The sequence below is a fragment of the Hippopotamus amphibius genome, chromosome 17 (assembly GCF_030028045.1).
Source record: "Hippopotamus amphibius kiboko isolate mHipAmp2 chromosome 17, mHipAmp2.hap2, whole genome shotgun sequence".
In the NCBI taxonomy this organism is placed as follows: domain Eukaryota; kingdom Metazoa; phylum Chordata; class Mammalia; order Artiodactyla; family Hippopotamidae; genus Hippopotamus; species Hippopotamus amphibius.
In genome coordinates this window covers 29,427,305-29,442,116 of record NC_080202.1, presented here as the reverse complement: position 1 = coordinate 29,442,116, position 14,812 = coordinate 29,427,305, and the positions used below count along the sequence as shown (strand labels likewise).

The 14,812-nt window shown below is 41.6% G+C and overlaps 1 protein-coding gene across 4 annotated transcripts in view; it reads left to right on the top strand.

Annotated features, from left to right (window-relative positions):
- Nucleotides 1-422: 422 nt before the first annotated feature.
- The window catches only part of TOM1L1 (target of myb1 like 1 membrane trafficking protein), a 54,602-nt gene continuing 40,212 nt past the window's right edge, over nt 423-14,812 (top strand). For 2 of the 4 annotated variants that reach the window (XM_057713748.1, XM_057713747.1), the window contains exons 1-6: nt 423-576; nt 3,172-3,256; nt 5,436-5,514; nt 11,618-11,767; nt 12,392-12,517; nt 13,386-13,487. In XM_057713748.1, coding sequence (XP_057569731.1) covers nt 519-576; nt 3,172-3,256; nt 5,436-5,514; nt 11,618-11,767; nt 12,392-12,517; nt 13,386-13,487 — 600 coding nt within the window. In that variant the 5' untranslated portion in view covers nt 423-518. Of the gene's footprint in view, nt 577-3,171; nt 3,257-5,435; nt 5,515-11,617; nt 11,768-12,391; nt 12,518-13,385; nt 13,488-14,812 lie in introns of those variants that run through there. The other 2 variants (XM_057713749.1, XM_057713750.1) reach the window with 2 other exon arrangements.

Genomic DNA, 14,812 nt, shown 5'->3' with positions numbered 1-14,812 from the left:
AGGACGCCGGCTCCGGGGAGGCCCGTCGATTGAATCCAGTCCCTCCTCCCATCCTTCACCTGCAGCCTTAAAGGGCAAGGGACACACCTTCCCTCCTGGCTCTCTGGGCGGGTATATAAGCGGGGGTGGGGTAATTCACTCCGTGGTTAAACATTTATTTTGTGGGTGGCTGACGCCGACCCAAGAGGTGTACGTGGTTAGTGCTCCCAGTAACCTGAGACGTGTGTTAACTCCATATTTCCTTCTCGCCCGCTGGGCGACAGGGTCCGCCCCCAGGTCACTCGTCCCCGGCGGTGTCCCAGGGCGGCCCCACCGCTCCCTTGGGGCGCGCGGCAGGTGCGCGGGTGCCCCGCCTCCGCGGCGCCCCACAGCCCCTGTCCCCGCCCCCACAGGACCCGCCCGGGAGCCCGGCGCCCCGCAGCGGCCGGGGGAGGCGCGGCCGGGGGGGAGGAGCCAGGGCTGTGCCGCTGGAGTCGGGAAGCGCGGCGGCCGAGGCCGGGCCCGGCTCCCGCCCTACCATGGCGTTCGGGAAGAGTCACCGGGACCCGTACGCGACCTCCGTGGGCCAGCTCATTGGTAAGGGGGACCCCTCCGGCTCCGGCCCGGGACCCTTCGCGCTGACTCTGTTCCGGGCCTCAGAGGACCAAGTGGGTCCGAGTTCGAGGAACTCCTCGCCCCTCCTCCCCCGCAGCGTTCCCAGGCCCCGCGCTCCGCCGGTCCCGCGCGGCACCTGTCCCGGGCCGAGCTCTCTCGACCCCACGGCCTCACCTCCCGTCTTCCGGTGCCTGCCGGGGCGGGGGTGGGGGGGTGGTGTGGAGGCCGACAGGTGGACCGAGGGGATGCAGGTGTGGCGCGGCTGGGCCTCTGTGGGGGCGAGTCAATTTCTGGGCCAAGGCAAACTCTTAAGAAAGTGAGCCCACCCGAGGGCCAAGTGGTGTTGTGCCCGTTTTGCAAAGAGAAGACGGTTCCAGGAGGTTAAGTGCAGTGACCTCGCTGTGACAGGCAGGTCTCCAAACTAGTTCTGACTCCAGGCCTTACAACCTGAGTTAGTTTTTCGGGGTAAACAAAGAGAAGGAACATGTTTAGCGCTGGAGCGAAGGAAGGGGGAGCCAGACGCGCTCTGGGGACACAAGAGGCCTCTCCAGGCCACTAGGGGCTACACAGGTGTCTGCCTGAGTCCTTTCCCTCTCCCGTGGCCGTGCTCTGATCCACGTACACGGAAGCCGGAGCCAGTGCCTGGACTGTTTATCAACACCGGCTCCCTTTTCCCTCGTCTCCGGTGCCTCCCTCGGGAACCGGGTGTGGCACCAGCGCATATAGATGCCAAGCATAGCGTGATCATGTCGGGGAACTTAGTGGGGTGAGGAAATCATAAGAACCTGGTAGTTGTAATAAGGAGGCTCAGATGTGGACAGTTTTGCCTGCAGCTCAGTTACCTGGTGTGTGACAAGAACACACCACCCAGGGACTTCCCTGATTGTCCAGTGGTTAAGACTTCGCCCTTACAATGCATCGGGCGCTGCTTGGATCCCTGGTCGGGGAACTAAGATCCCACATGCTGTGTGGCCAAAAATAAATACACGAATAAATTAAAAAAACAAAACAAAACACACCACCCAATCTGAAGCTTAGTTCCCACACCTTTGTAAGATGGTGAGTCTTTATCATTGAGGAGGAGTTGCTTTCTAAACTGTTGCTGACGGTATCTCTCTTGGATATTAAAATGAACCCTGAACGGAAATGGACTCAGACTGCATCTTCATAGTCTTTAATGCTGTGAACATTTACTGACTGCCAGCAAAATGCCTAGACTTGGATCAGGCAAAGTTAAGACCTGCTCTCAGGCATCAGGGAACGCATAATCTTACAGGGAAGATGCACACAACTTTGTAGTGACTATAGTGCAGTCCCTTTACAATAGTAGAGAAATGTAAAACACTAAAAACTTATGAAAAGGGAGAACTCTGCCATGGCTTTTGAAGGGTGAGTAGGAGTTTTCTAGGGAGATGGGAAGGTGAGTGGAAGGAGGAGGGAATGGGGAGCAAGAAATCTGGCAGAAAAAAACTTTAAACAAGATTGATAAGCTTTGTCCATTTGAATGCCGCATTCAAGTAGTGTTTCTCCTAGATGGGGAGCTAAGCTTTGGGGTTCCCCTACCCAAACCTTCATCCTCTTCATTATCCTTTTAATTTTTGCTCCGTTCCCCCTAGGACTGCATGTTTTCATGCTGAGGGATATTCTCCTTTCTTGTAGGAAAGATGTTAAGCTCATTCAGGTTGAGTGTTGTATTATCCTTCCCAGGTGACATTTTGTATTCTTAAGGGGGATGTCTGAGAGGGAAACGCTATCTGATTGTTTAATGATAGGGTTCCAGGTACAGGAGCCTTCAAATCTGCCTGGTGCAGCACTGGTTAGTATAGGTGCTGAGAAGTACATAGTTTCAGTAGATCTCTCTTTTCCTCAGCACCACTCCCCAAGGAGAATAAGTGACTTATTTATTTATTTTCCTAGAACAAATGAAAATAATGCATGTCCTTTATTTTAAAAAAACAACTACCATTGAAGAGTTTCTTTAGTATAAAACAGTGGTAAGTCAGATAAAGAAGATCCTATTAAAGAAAGCTTTCAGTACATAACAAATATTTCCTAAATTTTATCAGTTGGGAGTGAATAAATAACTTTTAAAAAGCAAACAAAAACTGGCATTAAAGATCAAGCAACCTAGATTTGAAAGCTAGTTCTATATTGTACTGACTGTGTACCCTTGGGTAATTTCCTTAACTTCCTTTAACTTCTTTTTCATCGTCTCTGACAGTGGGTTAAATGAAATTGCGTAACATAAAATACTTAGCACTAGGCATTTCACATCGTAGGTGGCTGTCCTTCTCTGAAACACAGGCAGATGGAGATTTAGCTGGGCTGTCCTGGCCCTGCAGCCTTTATTAATAGGTCACTCATTACTGTCGCAACAGCAGCACTCTGAACCTAGATTTTGACTGATTCTTGAATTACTGGGAATTGCTCAGGAAAAAAAAAAAAAATCTCTCTGCCCTTTGGTGATATAAACTTAATGGTACTTGCCAGTGAACTCCAGGAAGATTGTTTCAGGAAGACCAGACATGTTTTATTCTGTTGTAGTTCAGACTCAACACAACAGCTTTTTCTTTGCAGAAAAGGCTACATTTGCTGGAATTCAGACTGAAGATTGGGGCCAGTTCATGCACATCTGTGACGTAATTAACACTGCCCACGATGGGTGAGTTCAGTGTGTGGTTCATGTATTTGCCTCTCATAAGAACTGTCAGAACTACAAAGCATTTTCTCTTGCAGACTTTGGTTTTCTTGTTGAAATAGTGTTTCCATCACCCTTTAAGCACCCACTGCCTTTCAAAGACATGTCAGGTTGAAATATTAGGACAGCTGCTTGTTTCAGCATGTGGAATATCTGAGAATCCATTATAATTTTTCTCCTCTTTGCCTTTTCCTTGATAGTTTCAAATTTTGTCTCTCTGAGGCTCAAAGTCCTTGTTCTTTAAGGAGGTAGGGAGGTATTGTTTCCTTTGTTAGGAATTCTTGCTCTGATTGCCAATATTTTATATTATTATAACTGAGAAATATTGTCAAGAAGCTAGTGGACTTCTGGTGGTGACCTGTCTCCGGGCAGTTGTCTTTATCAACCAGGAAATAATCTAGCAGTTGTTTTCCTCTGCCTATGACAGGACAATTTTTTTTTCTTCTGAATGCCAACTCACCCATGTTTATTCAGAGTTCTTAAAGGATGTGGTATCTTTTGTTATACTTCTTAAGCTTTAGAGAATTGAAGTTTAAAAAAACAAAATCATTAAAAAGGCCAACTATTTTGTGATTTAGTCTGAATTACAAGTTGTTATAAGGAATACAATTCTCTTGATTTTCCTGTATATTTAAAGTAATAATGAATACAAAAGAGATTGTCTTAATTTATGTTGATGAAGAAAACATTACACTTAATTATTGACAATATCAATGGAAAGTGCTTATGGTTAGTACTTTAAAGTATTTATGGTATTTTGTCTATAATCTTATGTACCATATTTGGTTCCTCTAAACCTTTTCTTCACTGATAATACTAATTTCTTCATTGATAATGCAAAAAGGGAATCTCATGTAAAGTTTTTTTCTTGTAAAAGTGTCTTCTTTTAAGCTTTTCCAAGAGTTTAATCTTAGATTTTATATATGATTTTTTAAAATATATCTATATATTTTATAATAGTTACAATTCTAAGTATATATATTATGTAATTACATTGTCATATAATAGAAATTCTACCCATGCAAACATAACAAACAAAATTGGAAGGTACCATGCAAAAAGGATTCGTATCTTTTAAAAATTTTGAGGTGTAATTGGCATATAGCACTGTATAGGTTTAAAGTGTACAGCATAATGACTTGAGTTACATATATTGCAAAACAATTTCCACAGTAAGTTTCATTAACATCCATCACCTCATACAATACAAAAACATTTTTTTTCCACATGATGAGAACTTTTAGGATCTACTCTTTGTCGAATATAGCATACAGCAGTATTAACTATAGTCATCACATTGTATGTTACATCCCCATTACTCATTTATAACTGACCATCTCAAAGTAAATTTTGACACTCTATTTATACATAGTTCTTCCTTTTGTAGCATAAAATTGTAGCATATCAGAACCTGACCTAGATAGTCGTAACTCCTCCTCCTACATCCCATTGCCTGTAGGGCGCTTAGGAAATACTAATAAAAATAGGTAACATTTTTGGAAATAACATTTCCTGTAAACTGGTTCTGTGCATTGATGTGCACTGTGGGTGTGAGCACATGTAGTGCTTTCTAGGTAATGATCGTCTGAATATTTTATTTGATTCTTACAAGGGGGTGGGTGGTATTGTCTGCCTAGATGTATGAGAAAACGGGTATAAAAACTTATCTTCCCAGCGTCACACAGCAGAACCAAGACCTTGGTTGTCTCCTTAGCCATTCCTCTTTCCACACTGCATATTGCTTTTCTTTCCTTTTTTTTTTTCTTATAAATTTATTTATTTTTGGCTGCGTTGGGTTTTCGTTGCTGTGTGTGGGCTTTCTCTAATTGCGGCAAGCGGGCGCTACTCTTTGTTGCAGTGCTTGGGCTTCTCATTGCGGTGGCTTCTCTTGATGCAGAGCACGAGCTGTCGGCATGCGGGCTTCAGTAGTTGTGGCATGTCGGCTCACTAGTTGTGGCGCGAGGGCTTAGTTGCTCCGAGGCATGTGGGATCTTCCTGGCCCAGGGATTGAACCCATGTCCCCTGTATTGGCAGGTAGATTCTTAATCACTGTGCTACCAGGGAAGTCCTGCATACTGCTTTTAGAGACTGCTTGCTTTCAGCAATGCCTACATTGATGATTTTACTCTGTTTATTGCCATAGGCCAAAAGATGCAATAAAAGCTTTGAAGAAAAGGATTTCCAAAAACTACAATCATAAAGAAATCCAACTTACCTTGTCAGTAAGTATTTAATGTTAAATTAAGGCTAGGATTTTCCAAGCTGTAGTCACATTTCTAATTTTGGGCATAAGAGACCCAAATATTCTGAGAAAATTAATAGGTTAGCAAAAGTTATTTACAGTGTGAATTAAAACTATTTGTTTATTGAGAATTGCAGAATCAAGGGAGTTTTGTTGATTGTAGTAGCATGTAAATTGGTGGAAAGCGAATGTTCCTGGAAAATCATATTTTCCTTGTTAGGAGATGGGAACTGGTAATGAAAAACCTGTAGGTACTGAGTTGCTCAAGAAGTTTGTGTCTGTGGTACACATGGGGAGACCTGAAGCTTAAGAAATGCCTGCTCGTCAGCTTTCTACTTCACTTGAACACCTCTGTGGGATTCTGAGGTGCTGGCAGCTCTTTAGGGTTCAGCCAAGTTCTGCTGTTTGGTGTAATTTGGAGAATGTTCTTTGTTGATTTAAACAATTCTCCTGTGTGCCTTATCTCTTGATTTGGGTATGGACATTTATTTGACATGTTTCCGTTTTCCCCCAACCTTGGCCGTGTGACCTCTTCAGTAGCTTGGTGAGTTGCCCATTTTACTTCAGTATGTTTTGCAAACCCTGCCTGCTGCCTGAGAGTGAGCTGTGTGGCTTTCTAGTTTCTTCTTCTTGCCTTTGCTGACCTCAGCCCAGCCCCAAGCCACGCATGGTTATGGCACTACTCTGCTCTTAGGGGATTTGGGCATGTTTATCTAGAGGGCGATGGAGCAGAGGTGGGCACAGCCCCCCTTTTCTAGCTTCAGGGGGAAAAGAACTGATCACATCTTGCTTACTTGGAGAGTAACCAAATGAGAAGAAATGAATTGAAGTCTTAATGATACTATCCCTGAAGAAACCCTTCAAGTTGGGATCTGAGTGTAGTTTTAGAGGGATTTTCCTCTTTCACCTTTTTTGACCTCTCCCCTGTGCTTTACCATAGCAGCCTCCTCAGGGGGGTCATGGAATGCAGGGAACTGGAGAGACAGGGGTAAGGCGCTTCAATAGAAATATCAGAACAGTGGGTTGGTGATGGAGATAAACCTTTCCCTGGTACCTGGTTAATGCTTTCAACAACCCTGTGAAGAAATTGTATTATTGACGCCACTTCGCAGTTGAGGAAACTGAGACCTACTGAGATTAAGTGATTTTCGTTTTTTCCTCTAAGATTCAAGGAGCATAGCCAAGATTTCAGTCCAGTTCTCAGATTCTAAATTCCATGCCCTTGCCCCATACCCTCTTGCTTCTGAGAAAAATCAAGCACCTTGAAAGAACAGGCTCTTGTGTTTCATTTGTGTTTTCAACTCCTTTCTACATGGTGGAAGATGTAGTGCATCCGTATATCAGGTTTTGACTGATTAGTGAATGAGTGTCCTTCAGCCGCCATCCCACTCTCCTAGCATCCAGGAAGGACTCAAGTGAATCCTCATATTTTACATTTCCATTTTATTACTGTGAAGTGATGAAGTGTGGAATTGGGGTAGAAAGATATATAGCTGTGCCCTAAAATGAAATGAATCGAGGATTTGTCAGGGCTGCTGAAGGTTAGGAGAATTGACTGAGGAACCTAAGAGCAGAAGATGAGTTTATGCCACTTTCTGTATTTCAGCCTGCGGTATTTCACCTTCCTATAGTCGTTTATTCCATACAATGCGTTTGTCTCTTTCTCTGTTGTAGCTGGCCTGCCTGACATTTCCGTGCTTGCTTCTTGTCCCTAGCGCCATATCCTCCTCCCTCATGGTCCCCTCCTTCTGGGGATGGACCAGGACTCTTCCTTGAGGAAGCTGGCTTATTCCAGAGTGTTGTCTCTTTTAACCCTCCATCTCTCTTTGAGTTGCCACTCTTTGATCTCTCAGGCCTTACTGCCAGCTAGCTGCCTGTTCCCTGTTCCTCCTCAGGTAACTGTACATCTTCCATCTCCTAATTTCCCCACCAGTATGTGAGAACAAGCGAATCTAAAACCTGTGCCAAAATAAGGGTGAGAGTCACTGGCTGGGGGTCAGAAAAGCCCCTCATGGTTAGGGGCAGTGTTCATTAACATACCTACTTCTTGGATTTTGTTTAAATTGGCCTTTGACTCTTGATAGCTTCATGCAGATTTCCCCACGTTATGTATTCAGTGGCCCAGTCACCTCACTTCAGATGTACCTCACCTCAGTGCACTACTCACTGCATTGTAGTGGTGTGTTTAAGGCTTCATAACAAACTTTAATATTAACTTAAGCCAGACTTAATTATGAGAGAAATTAGTCACAGAAAGAATCATCCAGTGTCTGTCAAAGTCAATTATATGTTTACCAATAAACTCTTTAAAAGTGAAACCTCATATATTACATTTCCATTTTATTACTGTGAAGTGATGAGAGCCTGTCAAAGTCGATTATAAATGTCCTTTATATTATCTGTCATTTGGGTCCTCCATGGACTTGTTAGCCTTGATTAGGTCTTTAATAGGATCTGACTAGAGTGTGATTTCCCACCATCAGTTGGTGGTGCAATTTTGTCAAGAAGCCAGTAGTTTTGTCTTATCTTTAAAAGCATTTTGTTACCAGGCTTTATAACTCTTAGCCAGAGGCTAAACTTTTCTTGAATGAGTCAATTATGATAAGTCTCAGCAAGATACTATTATTGTCAAGAGGAAAGTGGTTGAACAGGTTCCTAAGGAATCAGTTTATTAATTGGAGCACCGGGTAGGGGTGAGCTATGGGGGCTTCAGAATTAGTATAAAATGTGTTTTTACCTCCAGAAACTTATAAGGCAAGTTCATCCTCTGACATGGCCATACCTTGGCATGGTTTTTAGTTCTGGATGGCCCCAAAGCCTGCTTTACTGTGCTTGGTTTAGAGATTTACTATGAGAAATAAAACTACCACAGAGCTCTTTTTTTCTAGCGTTTCTGAAAAGAATATGTATATCAGCTCATCAGTATATTCTCTCTTGGTGGGAAATTATCCATGGAAACAGACGATCACAGTACTTACCATTTATTAAGGTCCTGCTGTGTGTCAGGCTCTTCATATACATTATATTTCACTTAAGCCTTAGAGCAGGTCTCAGAGGAAGGTATGCTCATCTCACAGATGAGAATCCTGAGGCTTAGCCAGGATAAGTGATTTGCCCAACTAAGTGCAAAAGGAGATCTATGAAGCCTCAAGTTAACATCCTCTCCAGTCCCTCCATTCCTTGGCTCCTAGGTTGTCTGCTCCACCCCTGATTATGGTTTCTTGGTTGTCCTGTTATTGCACCAAAGCCCAATTCCAAAATCTATAGAAATAAGGTATTTAATTTTTCCAATTCACCACTGTAAGTTTTATTGCTTAGCTAAGTGGGCTGGGGTGTGAACAAGGTAGTGGTGACATGGAAGAGGTGATAGCATAGAAGGAATTGGTCCTGACATTCTAGACTCCAGTGGGAAAAGACAAAGGGCTTGATTTGTGATCTCCAGGTGTTAACATTCTCAGCATTTCATGTTGACTTTGATTTTGTGCAGGTAACCTTCTGGGAATGTTACCCATTATCATAAAATCTTGGTGCTCCAGACATAAAAAGTGTTCGAAATATTTAACATTCATTTTACTGTTAGGGAAAATGAGACTTGGAGGCGAAGGATCTTGTGTAAGACTGCATAACCGGTTGCATGAAGTAGTTTTATAAATTCCCGTTGAACTAGAGGCACTTTTCCTCTCAGCATTTCACCTGATAAAAACTCATCATAACAGTGTATCAAGCAAAAAGTCATTTGTTATTCAACTTTTCAACTTGTCTTTTTCTAAACAACTTGCATTAAAATACAGTAGATTTATCTTAATATGTTTTGGATTCTGATTTTATTTTCCTTTGCATTAAAGAATCTCCCTGTGTTTGACACAGCTGCATGTGCTCAGCTCCTGTATTTTATGGTTGCATTTTTAGCCGCATTGCCCTTAAAACTGCAGCTTTTATACCTCCTTCTTTTTGTATTGCCATTAATGTGACACAATACAGAGCATGGTGTAAAGTTAGTTTACAGATCTTCTTTTCTGCAGAGATGATTATACCTATCCTGGTCACATTATGGTTTTTGTGACCTCCGAGAAGGTGGTAGCATGGGAACTAGAGATTTAATTTTGTTTATAGATCATGTTTAGAAATCCACTTTCTGTATGCAGTTCTTCAATACCAGCTCATTCTTTCTTAGCCTGACTTCTGCTCATGTTGCTTTATTGAAAATCTTTTTTTCAAGGTGACTGATGACCCCACTAATCAACAAACCTAGCTGAGTTTTTCTCGGTCCATATCTTAACTGGTTTGATGCTGCATCCTCCCGTAAACTCTGCCCTCTTTTGACTTTACCAACATTGTGTTCTATTTATTTTATGCATCCGTTTCTGTTGGTTGCTCTTTGATTGCCTTTATAGAGCATCCTTCTGGCCTCACAAGTAAACCCCATTGTCCCTTCCTCCTCTCTGTTCATCTTAGGCAGCTGTGATTACTCACTTTTGGCCTAACTGCTTCCTGAACTGTAGCTGTGTATGTACAGCTCTTAGCAAAGAATCTCTGAATGTCTCATTGTCCTTTTTGTCTTAGTCATCTTGAGCTGCTCTAACAAAATACCACAGATTGGGTGGCTTAAACAACAGACATCTATTTCTCATAGTCCTGGAGGCTCTGAAGTCCAGGATCAAGTTGCCGGCAGATCCAGTGTCTGATGAAGGTCCACCCTCTGGCATGTAGATGGCCATCTTCTCTTTGTATCTTCACATGACCAAGAGAGAGATCATCTCTCTTATCCATTTTTTATAAGAGCACTAATCTCATTCATGAGGACTCCACCCTCATGACCTAATTCCCTCCCAAAGGCACCACCTCCAAGTACCATCACATTAGGGATTAGGAGGTTCAACACATAAATTTGAGAGGGATGCAGACATTCAGCCCACAGCACTTGTAAACTCAGAATATCTAAATTTCAACCCATCATTTTGACCTTAGACCAATCGTACTGTAACATCCACTTCCAGATTTCCATCAGTCTCATGCAGAGTAGCAGACACTTAACTTTCAGCCTTTCCCTTTCAACAAACACCCAGTTGCTGAAAGCTCTTCCTTGATAATTCTCACGTCTTTCCCTTCCTTGTACCCACATCATCCTAGTTAAGGCCTTTCTGCATCAGGCTGTACTAGTGGGTCCCTGCTGGATCTTTCCATTATTCCAGGGTCTTTGCCCTCCAGTGCCCTTTGTAGGGTGCTGCTTGAAAACCTGGTCAGAGTACTTTGCGTGCACTGACCTTGCTCTTAAGTTCAGGATAGGGGTGTGATGGTGACAAACTAATAAGAACCCTTCAGTGGCTTCTTATTGCCTTCAGGATAATGTTTAGATTCTTTATATTGCCACACAAATTTCTCTACAGTCAGGAAACTTTATCCACCCAACTCCCCAGTGTCCCCAATTTGCCGATGTAAAGAAGCCTCTGCAAACCGGAGTACTTATTTTCTTCCTCACAGCTCATACGCTTTGTCACCTGTACATATATTTTTAATACCATTTAACCTGTCTAGACTATTGTTCTATACTCACTTGTACTTTTCTTGAGCATTTTTCAAAGCCCAGCTTAGGACCACCCTTTTCCAAAAGTTTTAAGACCACCTGACCCTAAATTGTCACATCTGCCTATAATGGTCTATAGCTGGGGTAACCATGTAATTTTTCATCCAGGCAAGGACATTTTTTGGGAGTGAAAGGAGGTATCATCATTAATAAAGCCAGGACAACAGGGATTTACCAGGACTCTCCTGGAAGAACTAGGACAAATGTCACCTTGTCTAGAGCCCACATGCTTCGTTTGCACTTCCTATTGGCCCTTGGCATTTACTACCTTGCATTGTTATTAGTTCTCTTATAATTGTGTCCTGGCTCCCCAGCAAGGCTAACTGCTAGGCATTATGTCTCACGTTCCCAGAACCTAACATTTTGCCATGTGTTTTAGTAGACACTAAATTATGTTTATTAATTAGAATGCTGGTGGAAATCATTACTTAGCAAATTTTACCTTATATTTAGGAGATGGTTTTGCCAAAGAAACTAAATGTTTAATTTTTCTCTTTAGCTTATTGACATGTGTATCCAGAACTGTGGTCCAAGTTTCCAGTCTCTGATCGTGAAAAAGGAATTTGTTAAGGATAGTCTAGTTAAACTGCTGAATCCCAGATACACCTTGCCAATAGACATTCAGAGTAGAATTTTGAATTTCATTAAGGTAAGTCTGTTATATACCTTTTGGGATGGTGAATGTCTAAGATTAGAAATTTAATTACCTAACTTGCAATTGGTTTGGTGATCCTTTACAAGCCTGGGATTGAGCCCAAAAGTGTTTTTACTATTCTATTTTCCATGTAATAATAATTTCTTGGCACTAGATAGTGGCCTTTTTCTGAAGAATTTATAGTCCTTTTCCACACTTGTCTCTCAATTTCTATTTTATATACATCAGATAGGAGAGATAGTGATGTGTACATTCATTTTGCAGGTGTGGAAGCTGTTCTGGGGTAGATAACTCACTGCCTTCAGAGTTATTTGGCAAAAGAGCTACTCATGCTGTTTTAGGATCTGTTAATTCTAGATTTAGTATAGCAAAAAAACAATCAAAAGTATCTATTACAGAGTTACATTAAATTGTTGAGGCATGGCAGTCTGATGATTAAAAATAATTTATATTATTCTAGTCTGTACAAATGTACATTTTGTGTATGGCATTCAGAAGTAGCTTTCCCTTTCTGAGTAAGGTACATAATTGTCAATCTCTCATTTTCTGTCACCAGTTTAAGAATTGTTTTGTTTTGCTGCTCTTTTACCTCTGGAACTTTCCATCTCTTGAATTCAGACGTGGTCACAGGGTTTCCCAGGAGGTGTGGATGTAAGTGAAGTGAAAGAAGTGTACCTGGACCTCCTTAAGAAAGGTGTCCAATTTCCTCCATCAGATGCAGAGACTGAAACGGCCAGACAAGAGGTAAGAGGCCTTTTTGTGACCTGTGTAGAGTAAGGCAGTGAAGTGCATGGGTCTTTTCTCATTGAAAGGGACAACCCTAGCTCCACCTAGCTTAAGCTAAAAGATTAATCTATTAGAAGGACACTGTGATTTCTCATAGAATAACCAAGCCACAAAAAGGTTGGTGTTAGCTGGATCTTTGGAATGACAGAGAACCAAGCATTCAAATGCCTTACTTGTCTGCTTCCCTTTGATCGTCAGTTTCATTCTTCTCTCACCGTAGAATAGCTTTCTCCACAAGGTAGATGACATAGCTCCCAAATTTTCGTGTTACAGCCATAGCTTTTTCAGATTTCCAAGCTCATTGAATGAACCTGAGCCAGTTTTCCATTTCTGCACAAATTAACTGAGGTCATATAAAAATGTGATTGCTCCATATAGAAATCATTTAGGTAGAGAAGAGGAGGGGCAGTTTTCAAAAGAAAAGATTGGTGCTAGACAGTCTTTATTACAGGTAGTCATATAATAAACTTGTTTGTTAATACTGTGCCCATAGAAGAGTTTCTCGATGTTCACATGTATTCATTCTCAAGTTTGCAAGTAACTTTCAAGGTTTTGAATTTACAACACTTTAGTGACTGATTATAATTCAGCTCCTAACTTCCTATATTTCCATAATGTAAAAGCAGTAGTTCTTCACTTCTGTAGATTGGTGAGTCCTGACTTGGTAGAAAAAGCAATTAATGTGTATACCAAAAGTCTGAGCTTTGCAAAGGCTTTGTCCTGAGGGCTAACTCTCCCTAGTGATTGAGTCATCTGAATGGAAAAACTGGGCTTGGGGTGGCCAAATTAATTCAAATAATAATATTTCTATATTTCATGTTGATAGGCTGCTCAGATCTCCCTGAATCCACCACCATTTGTTCCTACTGCACCAGCTCTTTCTTCTGTAGTTCCTAAGAGCTCCACTATTACATTGGTCCCAGAACAGGTAACAACAGCAATGACTATATATATGGATGACTTTTTCTAAGTTCTAAGCACTTTGTATATAGTTTGTTTATTCTTAACAACATTACTATAAGACGGAGGTACTGTTTAGCCTCATTTTACAGAGGAGGGGACTGAAGCTTAGTGATACTATGTAAATTATGATGGTTCAACTCTAGTGGAATTAATCCCATGGATTCTGTCTGATTCTAAAAGCCTGAGCTTTTTTTTTTTTAAGAACTTTTATTGAGATACAGTTGACATACAGGAAGCTGCATATATTTAAAATGTACAATTTGATATTATTTTCTTATTAGTAATGTACCTATGGCAATCCCAATCTCCCAGTTCATCCCCCCCGCTGCTTTTCCCCACTTGGTGTCCATATGTTTGTTCTCTACATCTGGGTCTCTATTTCTGCCTTGCAAACTGGTTGATTTGTACCATTTTTCTATATTCCGCATATATGTGTTAATATACGATATTGTTTGTTTCTTTCCGACTCACTTCACTCTGTGTGATAGTCTCTGGGTCCATCCATGTCTCTACAAATGTCCCAACTTCGTTCCTTTTTATGGCTCAGTAATATTCCATTGTATGTATGTACCACATCTTCTTTATCAATTCATCTGTTGATGGACATTTAGGTTGCTTCCATGATCTGACTGTTGCAAATAGTGCCGCAATGAACATTGGGGTGTGTGTGTCTAAAAGCCTGAGCTTTTAACAGCTGTGCTCATCTAGTGGCTTTTGTGGCTTTGTGGAGTCTTGGCTGTGGAATGGCTCTTGTGTAAGCAGCTGATTCCTGTTGCCCCTGATAGGACTGTCCATGTGCCGTTACAGAGAGCTTAGTAAATGGTAGTCTTATTACTAATATTAATTGTGCCAACTGAATTACTTTCACTTCTTTGTCTATATCTGTTTAGCAAAGGTTCAGACAAACAGTTATTAAATGAAGCTCATTTCTGTCCTGCTGTGAGGGAATTATCATTTAAGACTTTGTATTATTATCATTACTATTATATAACAATCCATGTGATTAATTCCTCTTAGAATTTAATCTAGGAAGAAAAAAAAGTGTTTCTCTCTTGATTCTTCGTTCTATAGTACCGTGGGACTATAAAACATTCATTTTCTCCCACATTGGTTTTCAAGAAACCCAGACTAACATTTGCCATTTTGTTCAGGTTCCTGATGTGGTCACCTTCTCCCTTCTCCATATTGGTTCTAATCTGACTTTTTCCCTTCATTAACTTTCCTAGAGCATATTTTTAAATTTATTACAAGAGCTCTCAAGACCATTCAGAAGGTGACAGATTGTACATT